The sequence below is a fragment of the Apium graveolens genome, chromosome 8, assembly GCF_009905375.1.
Source record: "Apium graveolens cultivar Ventura chromosome 8, ASM990537v1, whole genome shotgun sequence".
In the NCBI taxonomy this organism is placed as follows: Eukaryota; Viridiplantae; Streptophyta; class Magnoliopsida; order Apiales; family Apiaceae; genus Apium; species Apium graveolens.
In genome coordinates, this window is record NC_133654.1 from 255,288,606 (window position 1) to 255,309,509 (window position 20,904).

The following is a 20,904-nucleotide window of genomic DNA, read 5'->3' on the forward strand; positions in this document are numbered from 1 at the left end:
GCAACTAATCTGTTTACAAATAATTGAATCTTCATATTCTGAGACAATTACGAAACGAAACAAGGAGATAAGTAACCAAGTACCTTTTATCATTTTTCTTCCCTTTCTGCTCTTCCACAGCCAAAACCAAACAAGGGGCAAGTATATTGATAATGAAAAACCATGAAGTATGTACATTTGAGATTACATTGGGCAAAGCTTTCTGGATCTTTATTTCTATTGATAGTAAGATAATCGGTAAATTTTTATCTTCGCACAACTATACATTACAACTAATAAATACATGTAGAAAAGGTAAAAAAACATCTATGTTAAACCAAAACAAGCATACCCGCTATCTGCCACTAGGAAGTAGGTTAACCAAATATTTTTGCATGTTTCTCTTAATAGGAAAAGATACTTTTCTTTCAATATTTCTTTTGCATGCCTTCACCTGAAGTAATGTGCGGAAGGGATATTTGTCAACGGTTTACACTGTAGAAACATGAAATAGTATCTATCTAATGCTCCCATCTTCACAGTATGGAAATATTAATAACCTGCGGAAAAAAGTTTATCATAAAACTGATCTAACATGAGGTTGAAATGCCGGGGATAAAAAAATGATAATGACCAAACAAGATAAAATGACAAATTGAAATGAGCATAAGGTCACTATTTATGCCTATATGGTGGACTGTAAAGGCAAATTGTTCCATGTAATCCACCGTTCCTAAAAGTTTAAAATTGACAATATTTTAATCGAAAAAAGAAAATAAAGAAGGCAGAGTTTGGAGCAAGCTTTACCTCCTTAAAAAATTGGTTTAGCCTAGAGATGGAGGCTAGCTTTCGAGTTCTTTGTCCCGTACATTTATTCCCATTCCTGAAATCTCTGTCTCATACATTTATTCCTTCAAATTCTACTCTATTTTTTAAGAATACTAAGGGGTTGTTTCTTTGTGGAAAAATTTTCCACTTTTCTATTTTCTGTTTTTCTAAAATTTTCTGAAATTTTCATTTCTAAGAAAACAGTTGAAAAGTGAGAAAATGTGTTTCAAATGTCAGTTTTCTATTTTCTTAAAAATATTAAATAAAATGACGAGATAATTTGAGTAAATATATAGAAGAGCAATTAATAAAATTATTTTCACGTTTCATAATTTAATTTTATATACATATTTCTTTAACATGTTAAAAAATAACCTTTTTAGATAAAATATAATTAAAAATCACAAATAAAATATGAACATGTTGAAAAATGAATCTTTATAATTATATGACCCTAAATATATATACAATTTTGTAGTTTTTATTAGAAAAGTCCATTTAATAATTATATACAAAAAAAATTTGAAATTTTTTCTACAAAATAACTCATAACTAAGTTTTAGTGAGTAGTCTTTTCTTTATTCATATAACATATAAGTTATTAGTTATTATATTATTAAGTTCTCTCATATAATGTAAATAGTAATATTAAAAAAATTATATATTTATTATTTTAATCAAACTAATAAAATAATTGTTAAATTAAACTATTGTGAATTTTTTTATTACAAATATGTATTATACTTTTTAATTTAAAAATATGATATTATAGTGTTAAAAATTAACTCCATAAGTTAAGTTAGTAATATATTAGTTGTTTACTCTGCTAATTTTTTTTGTTAACTTTCTAAGTAAACTTACAAAATTATTAATTAACCGTATAAAGTTAAAAATGATAAAAAATATAAAAATGTTTATGTTTGGTAGGAATCTATTTTAGGTGTTTAACTACCAGCTGTTTTTTTTACTTTTCTAGGTTTAGAAAACATCAAAATATTGTTTTCCATACTTTTTCATATCTGTAGTTATAATTTGGAAAACACTAGAAAACCGTGTTTTCTATTTTTCCAGTTTTTTGTTTTGAAAATTTTGCATTTGAACATGTTTTTTGTTTTTCTAGTTTTCTTAGAAAATTTTTCTGGAAAATAGTTGAAGTAAACAGGCCCTAAGTATCTCTATATCTATGATTCGCCATTAAAACATGCCTCTGGGATCAAAATAAATAATGCTCAGCAGCAAATTTTAAAAAATCACTAAGCAAAACATAAAATTTAAGAATGCCTGTTTGTATGTAGGGTAATCTGATCGAAACGAATTACTCTAACTGAGAAATAATAGGATGAGTTAAAAAAGGTAAAACTTAAACTTATTCCTAGACGTTAGTAGTTATTATTTACACTTGAAGTATCATAGGGTTAAAAATCGAGGTAATTAAGAGGAAAATGAACAAATTTATTATCATTATCAAGTAAACCACAGAATGAAATGAGAGAATGCAACACTGCTGATGCATTAAGACTGCTAAGGACACTATAAATAAGTACATGGAATTTCTATGGCAAAAATAAAAAAGGGAATACAGGGTTTTCAAGATTTACTTGTTTAGGCATAATTCTGATTCTTCAGAAGCTGTCAACGAGGATTGAATAAGCTAAAACCGCCCGTATTTAGAGCGATAAGCACTGAAATACTTGTAATCAGGGAAATCCAAAATAGAGCAGAGCCTGTACATGACAGCTCCATATCAAAAGGAAAGTAAACTGAGAGAAAAGACTTTTTATCTAGAACAGTAAAAACTTATGTCTTGAGCATCAAAAGAGTGTAGACCAAGGAAAAATACCTCTAGATTTTTCAGAGTCACGTTCAGAATTTGATGGTACTAATTTAACATCAGGACCAACTGATCTCAATCTTGATTTTTTACTTGTGACATTTTCTTGAGATTTTGTGTCAACTGTTTCAGATGCCACAATCCCTTGAAATTCTTCACTCACAATTAAAGCTGCCAACACATCCATAAATGTTTCTGTTCCACTGGGCAAATTCTTTTTTGGATGCACATAAGTAGCATTATCTTCTTCAGATTCAGACAACTCATCATCTGAAGCATCAGTGTCTGTCGATCTTTCCCCAATGACTTCATCTTCTTCATCCTCAACATATGCTTTGTATGTCAATCGAAGTAAAAGTTCTCCAGCTGATCCCTTCCCGAACAGTCCCCACCCTCCTTGCAAGGCCAAAATCCTATCTGTTGGAACAGTGTCTTTGAGAGATCCCAGATCAACCTGAAAAGAGAATATAAAGTATATATAAGATGACTGTACAAGGGTGGCGAGAATTGTTAGTGAAACACCACAACTTTGAAATGAGACTTAAGATGCAGCGAGTCCTGTAGCTGCTATTTTATATAATATATAAAACTCGTTTGTGCATGTAGATGCATAATACTTCAAAGAAACCAGTAGCAAGCAGCAATAAATTAATTTCTTATGTCCATGGTAGTTGGCATTATAAATCATTCTTCAAAGACAAGCTCCACAGTGTATCTGCCATTAAATCAAGTTAACTTAAGGTGTATTTATCTACTAGCAAATAACCTGTGAACATGGGTTGAGACAAAATGATTTTCGATACTAAATATGATTTTATGGAGTACTTTTAATTGGAAATTAAAATAAATAAACTAGAATGTTATTATACTTGTATATCTATACGTATTTTATTATAGTGACAAGTTGTTAATACTTACAATAGTATTTTACTTGTATCTTTTGGTTGTTAAAGATTGCAGTAGGACTCTGTATATATAAATATATATTCTAGCCAACCAAAGTCTTCGGATCTGAATGTTTACGACTTAAAGCTATAATAAGGGTTTTCAGCTCACTTAATAGTTTCTAGACAAGAAAATTTGGTCTTACACCTTTCTACTGTATTTGGTACTATATAGTGTGAAAAATGTTTCTCACTTTATTTTATAACAACAAATGGCAAGCCACTTAAACTAATTTCTGAGAATTTAAAAATTATCTATAAACTAAAGTCACTAAACTACACATCATGCTAATTAAGGAACCATTTGCTTTACATTTAAATAAGTCAAAGTTTACCTCTGCTGTTCCAATACTCAAATCTGCAAACCCAAGGGAGTCATTCACTTGTACATACATCTTTTCTTTTCTAGGGTTTGCAACTAGCATAGAAAAGTCCTGCCCAAGTAAGGATTTGTTAGATGTATGACTTAAAATGAAATGACATTCAAAATCTTTTTAAGTATAACAATGCCTGAAGGCAAAATGACAAGAAATTTTACCTGATTCCAGATTGGCTCACCAGGAGGACCAATGACAGTTGTTTGACTGTTCTTTTTACTACGTATTACTTGATCTCCCAACCTTAAAATAACGTAAGGGTCCGTCTTTCCTGAGAGATAAAGGACTCTAGTAAATATAAACATTACTATATTATTAAAGCAGGACACAAATGTCTTCCAAGCTAAGTTACCCGGACTCGGGTACGGGTGTCGGATACGGGTACGGATCCAAGTGTCAGACTCTTAGTTTTTAAAAATTTAGGATTCGTGGATATGGATCCAAAATTGGACACGGGTGCGGGGATTCAACATATAACCTTCACATAAGCGAAATTATACCGATTTTGATACATTACATTTGTAAATTCGTGTCTTCTACCACATAAAGTAAACATATACATAATTGTTTATGTCATATTTATAACATAAATCAAAAGGATAACATGAAAATAGTAATCTATAGACATCGCTCCCTATAATTAAGAGGATTAAGTTGTTGTGAGGCCTTGGAAATCATTTTGAACTAGATTTCTTAAGGTTAAAGTGTTCGGTTTCTATATGAAGGATCTGACTCAGATCCCAAACCCACACCCATGTAATGTCCGCTAGACACGGGTCTCAGGGAAAAATTGAAGAGTCCAGGTAACTTAGCTTCCAAGTGTCTATGAATGCCATATAATCTCATTAGCCTTTGTAGTGATAAAGTCACGGAAACTGCTACCTTATAATGCAAATTCAGGCAACGCATGAAAAAGAACAGGAATTTTGTATAACTTCTAATAGTCAAAAACATTCAAAAGAAGAAAGAACCGGTACCAGGAAAAGCATACGAAAGCTTTCTAGCATCTACAAGGGTAACCGATAATTCTCCCACGAAGTCCTTGTTGCCTTCTTGTACTTCTCCAGACTTGTAATCAGTAGAAAGCGGACCAACTGCCTTTCCCTTTTGAAAATCTAAAACAATCTTTTTTGGACGAACAAATAGTCGCGGCAAATCCTCAGTCAAAAGTTTTGTCAAAAACCTATAGGGATCGGTCAACAAACATTTATAACAATTAATAATAATTAAGGATCACTAGAATACAGAAATATGAACAAAAGGAAAGACCTCTAGAATTTATATAACAGAAATAATAATATTGTTACCAGACGAGGAAGACAAATCAGTAAAGAAATTTATGTCTTTGAATTAAATAATTAGAAAGAGACATAGTAGGTCAATCAATTTAGCCATTTGATTTTAGCAAAACAAGAAAAATTTAGAATTTTGATCCCTAAAAATTGTATATTTACAATTGTATGAACAAAAAATTGAGCAACAATTAAGTTAATTGTGTGCCAGCAAGATCGTCAAACTTGCTAACTAATGATATTTTAAAAGACAGTTCAATTAAGAAAATGTGTCTGATAATTGATTAATAATAATTCATGCCAGATAGTATTATCTTTTGTCATATTAAACTTCTACATATAGGGTGTGTTCGGTTAAAACCTCCCTGACAAAATTCTTATATGGCTTTAGATACTTTTTCTACAAAGAAGCACTTATCTAGTTATCTGGGAGATTTGAGAATAATCACACAACCTATTACTTTCATCTGGAAGTAAAGTTTTAAAATTTAGAATGCTAAAGGATATCACTAAAAGTGCATCCATGAGCAGTAAAATTTTATGTTCTAAGAAGAAATTAGTTTGAAGAAAGATAATTCACTTACATCGACAGAACTGGAATTGCTGGTTTACATGCAAAAAAGAAGATAGTATTAGTAATCAATTTAAAGCTTCGCGATTCGGCATGAAAAAAGATTACTGCTAGAAATCGGTGCACTGCAGAGTGCAGATGCTTCTTTAACAGTTAAAAAATAATAATGCACATAAAAAATTACAATAAACACATGCATATGCATATTACTAGACCTTTTTTAGTAGACTGCAGAGCATGCCTCATAGTTTTCAACTATAGTCAGTCGAAGCCTTCTAGAATAATACAGTTGTACATGCATTTGGGTTATACTAATAACTCTGTAAGCTAGAATATATTCCGCAATCAGGATATTTGATTTTAAATCTAAGACAAGATAGGACAAGGAAAGTGAGTCGAGGATCATAAAAGAGTAGTAGGGTGTACTTGTGCACAGCATCTAGATGCATATGCTCCTCTAGGGTGAACCTTGATTATACTTGTGCATCATTCTTCTCCCCTGAGTGTTTCTCCCTTTTCTCTTGATCACCAATCCAATTTGTCGCTTAATCACCCAAAAAAAGAACATACTTGAAGTATATTCAAGGATAATCATTGCAAAACTGGCTCTGAACTAAAACTTCTACTAGGTAGGACTTACTTGCTACACCAGAGTAAAAAACGTCCATCCCTTGGGGGATCGGACTCCTCTCTTGTCGTACCTCCTCTTTCCCATTAATTTGGATGAAATGAACCCCTTTTTACTTGATTCTGCTTTTTTTTACCAGGGATTTATCTATAACAGATTAGTTTGGGCCTCCACTATGGAGGCCTAAATAATCGTCTTCAAGATAACTACAGGTAGATTATGGCTAGAAGAAGGGATAACAGGAAGTAATTTATCATTTTGAGGAGGGGTGTACATACTTTCAGCTATTCTTGCAGTACTGGTAACATACTGACATACATGTGATTTATGGACTATACAACCATTTCCTCCTCCACATCATGTAAATGAAAGATAAGAAGAAGAATACCTTTGCCGTGCACTTAAAGCATGCTTTGAGAAGATGACATCAGATATTATATATATATATATTAAAGTTTTACTTGGTCCAAAATTGATTTTATATAAATAGAAACAAATTTACTGGAGGTGTTAACTAGTATACCAATGCTTGTTAGAATCTAGTCACTTGGTGCAATACAATCAACATTTTGATATATATAAAACCATAACATACCCATTAGATTGAATAAACGAAATGGAGACAACTCAAATTTGATCTTTGGAAGTGACACAAAGGCCCACTGAGCAGCTCCAATCCAAGGCTCTGTTGGAATCAGTCTCAATTTAACCCAAAGTTCTCCGTCAATGTCAAAATCTCGAATACCAACCGGCACAACAATGGGAACTATTCCAAATTTTAGGGACAGCATAAGCAACATGCGAGCACCGCCAGTGTAACGGAGGCCTATTTGATACCTTTATATATTTAAAACACAGTAACAAGATGAAGATGATAAGTATTGCTGCATTTTATGAGATCCAACTGCGGCAGAAAAGAGAACAAGTCACAATATAAATCGAACAGCATGCTATCAATCACGACATAAATATTTACGCCTACATATTCCAAGAATTAGACAAGAAGAAATTAAATTCTGCTGGAAATTTCGGGCCAACGTATGCAAGAAAAATGTGAAGCTCAATATCCAGCAATACGCTTTGTTAAGATTATACAAGTGTATTAGGAACCTGTTAAATTTTTGAGGAAACGTAAGCTACAATGGTCAATAATCCATATGAACTATAACGACCCTGGGTTTAATTTATCTCCTCATAGCTTTTGCTTTTGTCCTCTATTGTTCGTTCAGAATGACTGTTACTATTGTTGTTAGCATCATGATTCTTGCACGTAACGGAGAGTTGAAGTTTGCATTATTCCTGCTATTAGGAAGAAAGTCGATATCTTTTATAAACCTTTATATCATTTCTGTCTCCTAAACTGTTGTAAATACTCTTTAATGAATTTTTCTGTTGTACAATTAATAGTTTTTAGGCTCTGATAATATGTTAACAGTTAAGAATGTTGTAAATTGTGTACATCTGAGAGGCCTAAGAAACACGAGATAGCAGTTAACAGAACCTGGGTAATTTCTAAATTAGTGGTACAGTTCAGTCTGTAGTCATCTTATATCACAAACAAAAAGTAGCAACAAGCTTGACCAAATGTTTAATAGTTCAAGACAATAAATAGATATAAGCATACAGTTTTAAGATGATAGGAAGAAAACAAGTACTTACTGCAAATCATTGACACGCCGTGAGGTTTTGCGTTCAACATTCCTAACAGATAATGGCTCATCCCCTAAAGAGAACTGTTTTATTTCAACCCTCTGCACATAATCAGGTTTCTTTAGATCATCAATGACTGGCTGAAGCAACCCGACGAGCCAATTCTCAAGTCCTGGCTTATAAACCTTCCACAACTTTGCTAGAACCATGTTAACCCATTCCACTGATTCTTTCCTCTGCAAATCCTTCTCAAGGAAGGAAGAGAGGCTTGTTGGCACCTGCGGCCAAATGCCAAATCTCCCTTCATTGCTTGTTTTTTTCTTATTCCTCGACGTCCAAAGCTTATCAAATAGAACCCCAACAAAGAAAAAGAACACAAAAAACCCAACAATGCTCTTGTTAAGCGGGGGTGACGGGAGAGGGTGCACGACTCCTAATTGCGTCCTAAGCTTTCCTACTATAGGGTCTTCCTCAAAGTTAGCAAAATTAGAAGTACCCACCGAAACAGATTCTCGAGACATATCTCTTTCATCCAATTCATTTGACAATCTATTTACCACAAAACTATTAGCAACCCTAGTCGCCGAATTAGCAAATTCTATATCTAAATTATGGTTTCCACCATTACTCGAAATCATACATGCCCCAAGAACATATCTTTTTCTCTTGTGGGTCATATACAACTTCATCCTACTCGAAAAACCATCTAATGGAGAAAATTTAAGCCTTTTTTTACATGGGCAGATTGGTTTTGACACCCAAAATATATGTGAAAAATCACAGCTTGTAGAAGCTGATTGCATATTCATTTAACAATCACACACCAATATTAACAAACCCAAAATGCAAAATTTGATAAAGGGCATCAAAATTGAAGTTAAAAGTAGCAAGAAACAACATTAAATAACTCATAAGCCACCAAAGTTATAATCTTTAGAAACCCCAACAGCTCAAAATGCCTAAATGTTAAAAGGGTATCCAAGAATTGTGAAATTAGTGACAGAAACAACCTCAAATAGCTTGGATTATGAAGAAACACAATTGAAAATAAAAGGAAAGTTGATACAGCTTACTTGAAATATGGTGGAACGCTGCTGTGAATATAATTTAAAGGTGGAAACTTTTGAAGGTAAAAATCCTCGAGAAAATGATGATAATGTGATAAATGCAAAATTAAATAAATTATATAGAGACTTTAAAAGAAGATTGGAGAATCTTTTAAAAAAAAAGAAAAAGAAAAAAAGGGTTGGAGAATTGGAAGTTGGAAAATATATAAATGACCAACGTGGATAATATGTGTAACTCACATGGGTCGGAGTTTGGCGGCTTGGTGGGTTAGTTTTTCTTTTTTCTTCTTTTTTTATTTGAAAGAGTCTTTTTTCAACTTATTGTTTCCATCAATTTATTGGTGTACCAGTCAATGCTAGAGACACAAAATTGAATCTGAAAAATAATTTTAAAATAATGTAACATTGATTATATGTTATTTTGAATTATTTTAATTGAAAAAATTGATATGAATGTATGGGAGTCAATCTTATTAATTGATTGTGAGGTGATCACAGTAAGAATTTTGACAAAAATTAACTTACTATAAGATTTCCATACGGAATCAATCTAATAATAAACGAAATTTTAATTATATTTGGAGTTAAAAGAGAAAAAAAAAATTCTTTATAATTAGTCACTAATCAGGCATATATGAGGTGTTAACCTCCTTGTAAGAGATAAGAGTTTAAGAAGAATAACAATAATAAAGTTTTATATTAATTTAGAACAAGTCCAGGAGTGTATTATTAATTTTCTTAAAACTATCATAAAGTATACTCCTTCCGTCCCATCGGGATGTTTACATTTACTATTTACACATATTTCGAGATTTTTATAAATTATAGTTTTATGATATTCATTAAAGTTTTTTTTAAATAAAAGTTGGGAGTAGTATCTTAGTGTCTTGTTAAACTAAGACTTCTTTTTTATATAAATGAACTCCAACAATAAATATTATTTATATGCCTTATTTTTATAGTAATAATATATGTAAAATATAATAATGGAGAAAAGAGAAATGAAATGTGGAAAATGATGTTACAACAAATTTATATTATTAAAATTGAAATACAGCTCAACTAAAATTACCTTAAAATAGAGAATTTGAGAAAGTGTCTTAATATTTAAAGACACACATAAAACATTATTGAAACTATCTTTTTATCAATTGCGCTAAATTTTGATTTTATGATATTTTGAAATATAAGAATTTTGAGATGCATGTGTTTTTCCTATAAATATATATATATATTTTAGTAAATTATAGGAATGATATTTTTTAAATCTAAACTTTTTATATATACTATAGTATAATAATTGAAATGAGTTATATGTTGATTCAACGGTTATTCATATATTTTACTTGGTAAAAATAAAAATAAATAATATTATATATATGATAAATTCCTAAATTGTTAATCTACTTCAATATATTACATACATCTTCACCCTAATTTTTTTTATTATAAATCTATAATTATTATATATTTATTTATAAAATAAAATTATTATATATATAAATAAATAAATATTTAAAGATATTTATATATTAACGAACTCGCAGATCACATATTACAATTTTGTTTATGAAGTGCAGAAGTTACCCAAAGCCATCTATGTATTCCAGTTTATGTTAACAAACTTGACTTTTGTATTCCAGTTTCCTGCTTTTCATCATCGCAAATCCTTGGTTTACATTGTAAGTCTCTCTCCCTTTATAAATAAAATTTATATATGTAGTTGTTTTATTACTGTGCTTTAGTATAATTAAAAGCGAGTTTATGATCCGTAAAACAACCATATTTATTATAATCTCAAGTGTTTAGCTTGTTATGATCTTAGTTTCAGCTATTATAGTCAAGTTCTTGAAACCCCCTTTATCAATATTTGAAGCTTTCTTGAAATGAGAATTTAGATTGTTATTATTATTATTATTGCAGTAAACTTCAAGTAATTTAGATACCCTTTACGTATTTTTTGAAGTAAGATTTGGATTCGAATAGAATTAGGGGGGGGGGGGGGATTCGGGGATTTTCGAGAATTACGGGAACATTGTATTCTGTAACTGTTCTTTATGATTTTTCGATTGTACAAAACTAGTAATTACAGGATGGGGCGTGACAAGTTCTGCTAACATAATGAGTTGCGATCGTTTTTTATATTTATGTTGAATGGTCCTATAAATGTGCTTTCGATGTTTGAATCTTTAAGGGTGATAGATCAAACAAGGATTTGTATTAATCTATGCACTAATAGATTCTGTACACTTGAACAGTTAGGTCCATTTAACTTGAACGCTTGTGGAATTGTTGGAGGTGTGGATTGAAAACGACTGCTATGGCATCCAGGCGTGGTATTCGTTATAGTCATCTTGATGTTGATGATGATGATTACTACAATAGTGGTGGAAGGGAGGATCCTCGGTTCAACTACTCGTTAAATCCCTCAAATGAAATTCCTTGGAAATCCATTGCACTAGCACTTTTCTTGCTTTCTATTGGAAGTGGACTTCTCTTCTTTTCCTTTTTCATCTACACAGGTCACATGGGAGGGGAGCCGTACCAAGCATATGGCATGCTCGGACTTGGGATCCTGACCTTTCTCCCAGGTATGCTATAATGTCCTTTCATTTATTTATGTCTGTCATGATATATAATGAACATAAAACAGCCTAGGGTTACTGGCTATTGTTCCAGCCATTCCATAGTTGTTAAAGACGTCGTCGCCTAGGCGGAAAGGCGGTAAAAAATGAAAAGGCGTTCCAACCGTCTTTATTTCAATAGGTTAGGCGAATTAGGCGGCGCTTAGGCGAGTTAGGCGGTACCTAGGCGACGCCTAGGCGGACATTAAGCGAGTTAGGCGTTCAACTATATGTAAATGTGTGAAATAATTTTTTTTAATATGTGATTTGACTTCGCCTATTTTCGTCTTTATGTAGTTAAATGTATAAAGTTGTACAATTGAGTATTGAACCATCATACTTATAACAACAGTCTCAAAGTTAAATAAACAAAAGGGGATAAAATCTACATATTTGATATTTCAATCAAATAAACTAATCTTTACATCAATGTAATTATTATTAAAACCAATCAAAATGTGTGTAAATAATATGTAATATATATATATATATATGCCTATCAACCTATATATAGTAGAACGCCTAATTCGCCTAATGGGTTCACTATCGTCTTTGTTCGTCTTTACGCCTTGACCAAGTATGAGCCATTCTTGCATGTTGCTTCTGCTGTTTTATTGTCAACGAGAAATGAGGACCTATATTGTTGTCATGTGGAGTTTTAATTTTGAAGGGAGTGATCTTGTAGTTCATGGAAATTTTTAATTATCAATACATGATTTGATTGTTAATGCCGTAATGGTCACAGTTGCTTTTCGTTGTAGCCTTGTAGGTACAAGTGAAATACGTTCCATATTACTAGCTTCTTTATCTTTTGGCCCCAAACATAACAGTATCGTTGATTTATGTATTCTCAAAAATTTTCTTTTGTATATTCTGACCCTTTAAGTTTGTCAATAGTATACGTATCCCTATTACAAGCTGAGTGCTTAGGAAACTTACTACATACACCTTATCTGTAATGGGCACAAAGGGATATGGAAGAGGGATAATATAGTATAGTTATTAAGACCATCTACAGTTTACAAACAAAGCTGAAGTCTCTAGTTTTGCTTTTTTCTGGAGTAACTATAAGGAGATTGTAGGATTCTACTCATTCAAAGCACAACGATAATGAGCTCAAAGTATATAAGATCACTGAGCTAGGAGACTGTAAATGTTAATAAATAAGGTCATATAGTGGAGCTGATATCCATTAAAGATTTTAATAATTTATAGATGGAATATCTCTATGGATACAAACTCTTATAAGATAAACCCTTCAAGCTCTCTTTAATGATGTTTATTAGGGAGAGGGTGAGGAAGGGGGAAACTAAGTTGAAAGAGAGCAGGGAGGTATCTTGAAGGGAAAGAAGTCATGTGCTCATTTTTCCTAATATTACCTTTAACCTACTGGCGACAGTTCTTATCTGGTAAATTCGGCAGGAGATGGGGTTGATTTTTATTGAGGATTAATGTGTCCATACGCTACTACTCTTAGGTTGTGTTTGGTTGGGGTGAATGAAATGGAATGGATGAAATTAGAGGAAATATATGGGAGTTGGAGGGAAGATTTGAAAAAACAAAATTAGATATGCCAAATTGTTATAAAAAGAATTGTGAATCAAATTGGGGGTGTTTGATTATAGTATAGGTGGTTAGGAACGAAATGGGTTAAAGAATGAAAATTTTGAAAATTTAATCATTTTCCACTTAAAATCTCATTCCATTTCGTTCACCCCAATTAAACACAACATTAGGAGCAGAAAGTAAACAATCCTTCCATATTATTGTTCTGGTCTCCTAAGATTTTTGACAGATTAGTACATAATATTTCTAAAATTTTAGCTTAGTATATCCAACTGTCCAGCTGGTATATGTTTGATCTGTTTTTTATATGTTTCTTTAGTTACATATAAGTAGCTGTATAAGCAAGATAATAGAGTAACTAATATCAGTCATGACCAATAACAACAGCAAATATGCTCCAAAACTATAGGTTTAAAAAAATAAAGTTTATGAAGTTTGCTCTTACTTTTGATCTTCCTAAGGTTTTCAATTTCTGAATCCTCCTTGGATGTCTCAGCTCATACTGAAGAGCTCCCCATATCATTTGTTGCATGTTTTAATCAATACCATGTGGAGTTCTGCTATGTGTCATGTGCTTAATAATAAGTGGTTAGGGCGACTGATTTTTTGAGATCAACCATTTACTGTGACTGCAGGTTTTTATGAGACTCGTGTCGCATACTACTCGTGGAGGGGTGCCCAGGGCTATAGTTTCCGATCCATCCCTGAGTATTGACAGCTTTAATGACCGAATAACTTGGAATTTGTGTTGTTGCCACTTGGATCATGGTTCTCAATAGCATTTTGTGATATAGGGTTTTACACTTTTTGCTGTTCAGAAAAGTCAGACATTTACATTTTTGCTCAAGTTCTTTAATTTGGTGTCATGTAAGTTAAGCCTAGACCCTTGTTAATTTTTCTTGTTCTGCAATTAGATTATTCAGAAATTTAAAGGCAAGTGTGAGTAGAAGGATGTATGCCAGAATTACGCTTTGTTATTTGTTTGGCAGAAAATATAAAGTTTTAACTTTTTTTTCTTTGTTTTTTTGCTTCTGAAAAGTATATTCCTGAATGTCTTAGATTTCTACTTTTGTTTAATTTCAATCAATGCTTGTTCGAAAATATTAAATCCCGGACAAACAAAACTAAATTAGCGGATACCATATTGTGCTAATATATTATTTCATATTCTATTATAATAAAATAGTAAATTTGACCATACGATCAATATAATTAAAATCGTGTAAATTTTTTATTGTATACTAGGAACCTTTGCCCGCGCGCTACGCGTGCTAGCAAAAAAAAAATAATTTTATTATTTTTTACGATTAACATCAAATAAATTATTTTATAATTTTTTTTTTATAATTTGAATATTTTATTTTTCGCGGGAAATCATGGTGTTGAGTTTAGGTAAAAGTATCTCAAATAATATTGTCACGAATAGTTGCGATATGATGTTAGTTTTATTTTTTTGTTGCTAATATATAAGAGAAAAACAAAAATTTCAAATTAGACAATAGCATAAATTAATTAATGTGGTTTAATTTTATGAAAAAATATATGGATCTAAAATTGTGGCCAAAGTTGAAATTCAATTGACACATTTCCTATTATTTTATCAGGCATCAAAAAGTTTCAGTTATTATTTTTACTATAACTACAGAGTAATCATCACTTGAATAAAAAACGGAGGTATTATTGTTATTCACCGGGTCCATTTTGTTACTTCCTCCTCCTTTATATGCACCCTTACATCATTGATTTTTTCACATATTATATTGCATATGATACTTTTGTGTATATTTTTAGGTTTGTTGAACATTAGTAATGAGTGATTAAGTAATTGTTCGAATCTGATTATATTCATCCATGTATATTCTTCGTATCATAAAATCAAATAGCTATTAATTAAACATATAATGATTTAACATTTATAGATGAAAATGAAGTATATTTAAAACTTGGGGATTGAGTCTGGGTTAAAAGAATATTTTGTACCAAATGTTACAATCATGCATTTGAGCAATCCATTGAATAGCTAAATGCAAAACAAACATGTTGCAATCCAACTTGTACTTATAATACGCATACAATGTCTGTATTGTGACATATGTATTTGATAAATACAGTTTGGAAGAAAAAATTTAAGTGCTACATCTCATGGAGGTACATATTTTTTATTTTGTTAATTTACATGTAAAGTGTTTACCAATTAAACTGAAATAATCGAATACGATCTGACAACGTTTATGATCTTGTAGCGGAGGATTTGGAGAAGAACAAAACAGAAAATGGGCAAAATGAAGATGTAAAAGACATATTTTGCATTTGAGATACTAATGTAACACCTTTATCTGTCCCAAACTTCCTTACAGTACTAAAACCTTCTTTTTTGTTGTTGTGTGTAGATGGAAATTGAATGTTTAGATGTTACAAGATTCATCACTATTTTCGATCCTTATTAAGATGATAATAATATTATGGTACACCTATATGTATATCTAAGAAATCTATATATGTTAAACAAATGTATAAGAAATCCCATAATTTAATACCTGAGAAATATGATCTCGTACTATGTCAAATGAACTTTTTTAAGTACCGTTTAAATAAAATATTTAAGTTATGTATAAACAAAATAAGTTGTTTTTATTTTTCTTATGTATATAGAAAAATTCTTTGGAGACCACTATTTAATCGGAGACTTCAGAGACCACATATGTTCTACGATCAAAATATTGTAAAATATATTATTTTATAAAGTACTATGAATATCCCCAATTCATTAAAATTATATATATATGGGGAGTTGCTCAAATGAGAACCCATATTATGGGTGAGAACTGAGATCTAATCACAGCCACACATTTTTATTCCCAAATTAAATCACAGCCACATAACTTATTTTTTTAATTTTATTTTCATTTAACCCACCCCATCCATATACTCTCTCCCCCCGATTTATTCCCTCCTCCCATCCCACATACATATAACCTATACATACAAAGTTTTCAACTGCCGCCACAGTCGCCGCCCATACCCCCTTCTCATCTTCATCCCTTCCTCTACCATTCCTTTCACCCCCGCTGTTATTCATAATCGTCACGATACCTCTAATACCGGCGACGCATTTCCTCTAATTCTGATATGCTCGATGACACCATTAAAGCTCTGCTCCAGCTACATACGGAGATAAATTAGTGATTTTTCGTGATACCAGAGTTGTTTATATTCAGATATGTTGATTTTGTTGACTTTATATCGAAAATGATGAAGACGTGGATGTGGTTATGTTGAGGTGTAGGTGACTGAAATTGATTAAATTGAAGATCTGGAAATTTTGTTTCGATTTTCATGATTTAATTGGTGGTGATTATGATTCGTGTTGGTTAGAGTGGTGAACAGTGATTATGATGGTGAGGTGCTAGTGGGCAGAAAAAGTGGTTGGCTGTGGGGATTATTTGTTGCATTCGGTAATTTTCGTCTTCCGGTGGTGATTTTTCTGGTGATTTTTTGTTTTGATGATGTTTTTTGGAGTTGATAAATAGAGCAGGTGGCCGAATGTGGTGGACAAAAATCCTGACCGTATGTGGTGATTTTCCTTTTCAGTCGGTGATTTTTCATTTTCTGGTGGTGATTTTTTGAATTCCGGTGATGATCTTTGATTTGACGGTGGTGATTTTATATTTGCCGGTGGTGATTTTCTGATGATCGCCAGAGGTAGTGGTGGTCACCGGTGGTGGTGGTGACCGAAAATGGTGGTTATCGGTAGTTGGAGGTAATGGTGAGTGGTAAGTAGAAAGAAGAAGTTGGAAGAGATGATTGTTGGAGAAGATGATGAGATTTAAAATGAATGGTTTAGATTAAAAATATATTAAAATTTTTATGGTTGAGATTAGATCTCATATCTCACCAAAAAAAGGTTCTCAATAGAGTAAGACCATATATATATATATATATATATATATATATTAATATGTATATTTGAAGTACTAAAATATGTATATTTAACAAAAAATGTGAATTAAAAAATAATGCAAAATTTTGTAGTTCACAATTTCGGTCATTACATTTTATAAAAATTAAATCATGTCAATTTTTCCCTTAAATTTTTTCTCAATAATTTTGAAATTTGACTATCAAAATCAGATATTTATTGATAATTACTCGTCGTCGTCTTCGACGACGCCTCGTATTTTGTCACTAAAAAGGTATAATAGAGGATACACAATAATTTTAAAATTGGAATAAAATCAATATAAGATATTTATTAACAGTTTCTCTGCGTCGTCGGCCGACTCCTTATATTTTGTAACTAAAATGGAATAAAAGAGGAATTACAATAATTTAGTAACTGGAATAAAATCAAAATATGTTATTAATTGAGTGTTTCTCGACTTCGTTTTCAAGGACGCCTCGTATTCTATAACTAAAAATTATAGTAGGGGATATACAATAATTTTAAAATTAGAATAACATCAAAATAAGAAATTTATTGATAATTTCTCGGCATCGTCGAATACGACGCCTCGTATTCATCAACTAAAAAGGTATAAAAGAGGACGTACAATAATTTTGAAATTGGAATAAAATCAAAATAAGATATTAAATGACTGTTAATCGACTTCCTTTTCGATGATACTTCATATTCTGTAACTAAAAAGTATAACAGAGGATATACAATAATTTTAAAATTATAATAAAATCAAGATAAAATATTTAATGATAGTTTCTCAGACGAAGACAATGCCTCGTGTTCAACAACTAAAAAAGTATAAAAGAGGATTTACAATAATTTTAAATTGGAATAAAATCAAAATAAGATATTAATTAATTATTTCTCATTCTCGGATTCGACGATACTTCGTAATCAATAACTTAAAAGTATAATAGAGGATATACAATAATTTTACAATTGGTAACCTACTAAACTAATCATGTTTATGCTTATGCAGGGGCAACCTACTAAACTACATAAGAAGCGAAAATATGTTATTCAAGCGAAAAAAAAAGATTTTTACCTTTTCAAGCCAACATAACATCCCATTAAATTAAACTTGCTAGTTGAAACATGATAATCCATGTAATTACTAAATGCTGCATAAATGGAGATGTTGACAAACATATTAAATGGTCATCCCACCAGCAATATGCTAAACTCCGGTCTCTGTTCTATACCTCTGAAAGAAGATTTTTCTACTTTTTTTTAGAAATATGGTTATTCACATTGCTTAATTTATTACTTGCAATAAAAATTTTATTGACGATCTCTTGGCGTCGTCTTCGACGACCTTTGTGTTCAGGAACTAAAAAGGTATAATATAGGATATATTGAAATTGGAATAAAATCAAAATAAGATAATAATTGACTGTTTCTCGGCGTCGTTTTCGAGCTTGCCTCATATCTCATAACTAATAGTACAATAAAGGTTATACAATGCATTTAAAATGAAATAAAATCATAATAAGATATTTATTTACAAATTTTCGGCGTTGTCTCGTATTTAGAAACAAAAAAGGTATAAAAGAGGTTATACAATAATTTTAAAATTGAAATAAAATTAAAATAAGATATTAATTAACTATTTCTCGGCTTTGTTTTCGATGACGCCTCGTATTTTGTAACTAAAAAATATAAAATAGGATATACAGTAATTTTAAAAATTGAAATAAAATCACAGAAATGTATTTATTTACAATTTCTCATTGCCTTTGCCGTCGACGCCTTGTATTCTGCAACAAAAAATATATAAAAGGGGATATAAAGTAATTTTAAAATTGAAATGAAATCAAAATGAAATCTTAATCGACTGTTTTTCAGCTTCGTTTTTTATGAAACCTTGTATTCTTAGCTAAAAGGTATAATAAAGGATATACACTAATTTTGAAATTAGGATAAAATTAAAGTAAGATATTTATTAACAGTTTTTGAGCGTTGTTGAAGCAAAAAATGTATAAAAGAGAATATATATAATAATTTCAAAATTGCTTGAAAAAAAATAATTTTGAAATTTAAATGAAATTAAAATAAGATATTTATTGACAGTTTCTTGGCGTCGTCGGCAACATAAAAGGGATAATAGAGGATAAACAATAATTTTAAAATTGGAATACAATCAAAATAAGATATTCATTGATAGTTCCTAGGTGTCGTCTTGTATTCTGCAATTAAAAAGCTATAAAAGAGGATACACAATATTTTTTGAAATTATAGTAAAACAAAAATAAGTTAATAATTTAAAAATAAAATAAAATACACAATATTTCGACGAAGCCTCGTATTCAATAATAAAAAGTATAATAGAGGATACATAATAAATTTAAAAATAAAATAAAATCAAAATAATATATTTATTGACAGTTTCTCGGCGTCGACTAAAAAGGTTTAAAAGAGGATACCCAACATTTTTGAAATTGGAATAAAGTTAAAATAAGTTAATTGTTAGGTCACACACACTGTAGAGGGGGTGAATACAGTGTATAGTACACTCAAATCGAACTTTAAGAACTTAAGTAACAGAAAACAAACTTTATTGAAACAATAAACTCTGTTACAGTATGGAACTGTTACCTCTCAGTGATGAACAATATCACGAGAGCTGCAAGGGTTACAATGAATAATCTTCTCGAATAATGATAACACTTATAGTGTAAACCATATGTCTGTGTTTATATACTACACAGTTACAAGATAATCGCTAATTGATATGGAATATAATTCTGCTTCCTAAAATATATCAATCAGATATCTTTTCTTCCAAGTATTCCATTCTTTACAGAATTCCTTCTTCATGCATATCTCTTCTTATGTTTATCTTGATCTTCTTTCCTTTAATCAGCTACTGTCCTTATCTGATCGTCCTTCAGCACTTAAGTTCTGATATCTATCTTCTGATGATTATCTCCTGATAACATAAGTACTGATATCCTTAAGTCCTGACTTCCAGTATAAGTACTGATCAACAGTTAAGTACTGATTTATCCTGTTCAAGTAAGATCTGAAAGCTAAATATAAAACATATTAGTCATGACATTATCAAATATATATAACAATCTCCCCCAACTTGTAAATTAGCATAATATACAAGTTTAACAGATATTTGATGATGTCAAAAACATTAAGTACAAATGCATGAGAATTAGACTAGATAACTACAACTTACAGTCCTTAAAGCTTTACCAATATTCAACTTCTGATAACAACTTCAGTCTGTATAAATATCAGAATTTAAGCAGTTGTAGATCTTCGACTTGGCTTCATTATTTTCTGATCTCTCTGATGTCAGGAGTTGTTCTAAGATAGTTCTTCAACAAACATTTCTTAGCATATCTGAGTTCATCAATCATTCTCCTTTTGACATCTTTAAGCTCTGCAGTATCTTCACCAGTTTGAAAGATTGCAGCTCTGAGATCATTGATCTTTGCTTTTCTCAACTCCTGATCTAGTCTTATGACCTAAGCTTTGTCAAACTCCAGATTGAATTCAAGTCCCTTAATACCAAGATATGTTCTGATCTGTGCAGTATTAGGCTTCATATCAACAATATCACCATTGTGATCTCTGT

General features: G+C 31.0%; 2 protein-coding genes across 2 annotated transcripts; one reads left to right on the forward strand and one right to left on the reverse strand.

Annotated features, from left to right (window-relative positions):
* Positions 1-117: 117 nt before the first annotated feature.
* On the reverse strand, positions 118-9,264 carry LOC141677218 (uncharacterized). The gene is made up of 9 exons (XM_074483036.1): positions 8,110-9,264; positions 7,046-7,287; positions 5,836-5,854; positions 4,937-5,142; positions 4,121-4,230; positions 3,918-4,016; positions 2,648-3,092; positions 2,406-2,531; positions 118-539 (listed from the first exon to the last, which is right to left on the reverse strand). Exons 1-8 carry the CDS (start codon positions 8,907-8,909, stop codon positions 2,440-2,442), a joined length of 2,013 nt encoding a protein of 670 aa, XP_074339137.1. The 5' UTR covers positions 8,910-9,264; the 3' UTR covers positions 118-539; positions 2,406-2,439.
* A 1,446-nt stretch (positions 9,265-10,710) lies between these two features.
* Positions 10,711-14,368, forward strand: LOC141676554 (uncharacterized). The gene is made up of 3 exons (XM_074482224.1): positions 10,711-10,849; positions 11,426-11,758; positions 13,993-14,368. The coding sequence occupies exons 2-3, from the start codon at positions 11,488-11,490 to the stop codon at positions 14,070-14,072; spliced, it is 351 nt and encodes a 116-aa protein (XP_074338325.1). The 5' UTR covers positions 10,711-10,849; positions 11,426-11,487; the 3' UTR covers positions 14,073-14,368.
* The last annotated feature ends 6,536 nt before the right edge of the window (positions 14,369-20,904 follow it).

Bases quoted from the DNA above. Each gene is read 5' to 3' on its own strand.
- LOC141676554 (XM_074482224.1), top strand. From the start codon at position 11,488: ATGGCATCCAGGCGTGGTATTCGTTATAGTCATCTTGATGTTGATGAT. The intron at 11,759-13,992 runs GTATGCTATAAT...CTGTGACTGCAG, and splicing joins GATCCTGACCTTTCTCCCAG to GTTTTTATGAGACTCGTGTC.
- LOC141677218 (XM_074483036.1), bottom strand. From the start codon at position 8,909: ATGAATATGCAATCAGCTTCTACAAGCTGTGATTTTTCACATATATTT. The intron at 7,288-8,109 runs GTAAGTACTTGT...AAATATATAAAG, and splicing joins CGGCGTGTCAATGATTTGCA to GTATCAAATAGGCCTCCGTT. The intron at 2,532-2,647 runs GTATTTTTCCTT...TGTCATGTACAG, and splicing joins TGACTCTGAAAAATCTAGAG to GCTCTGCTCTATTTTGGATT.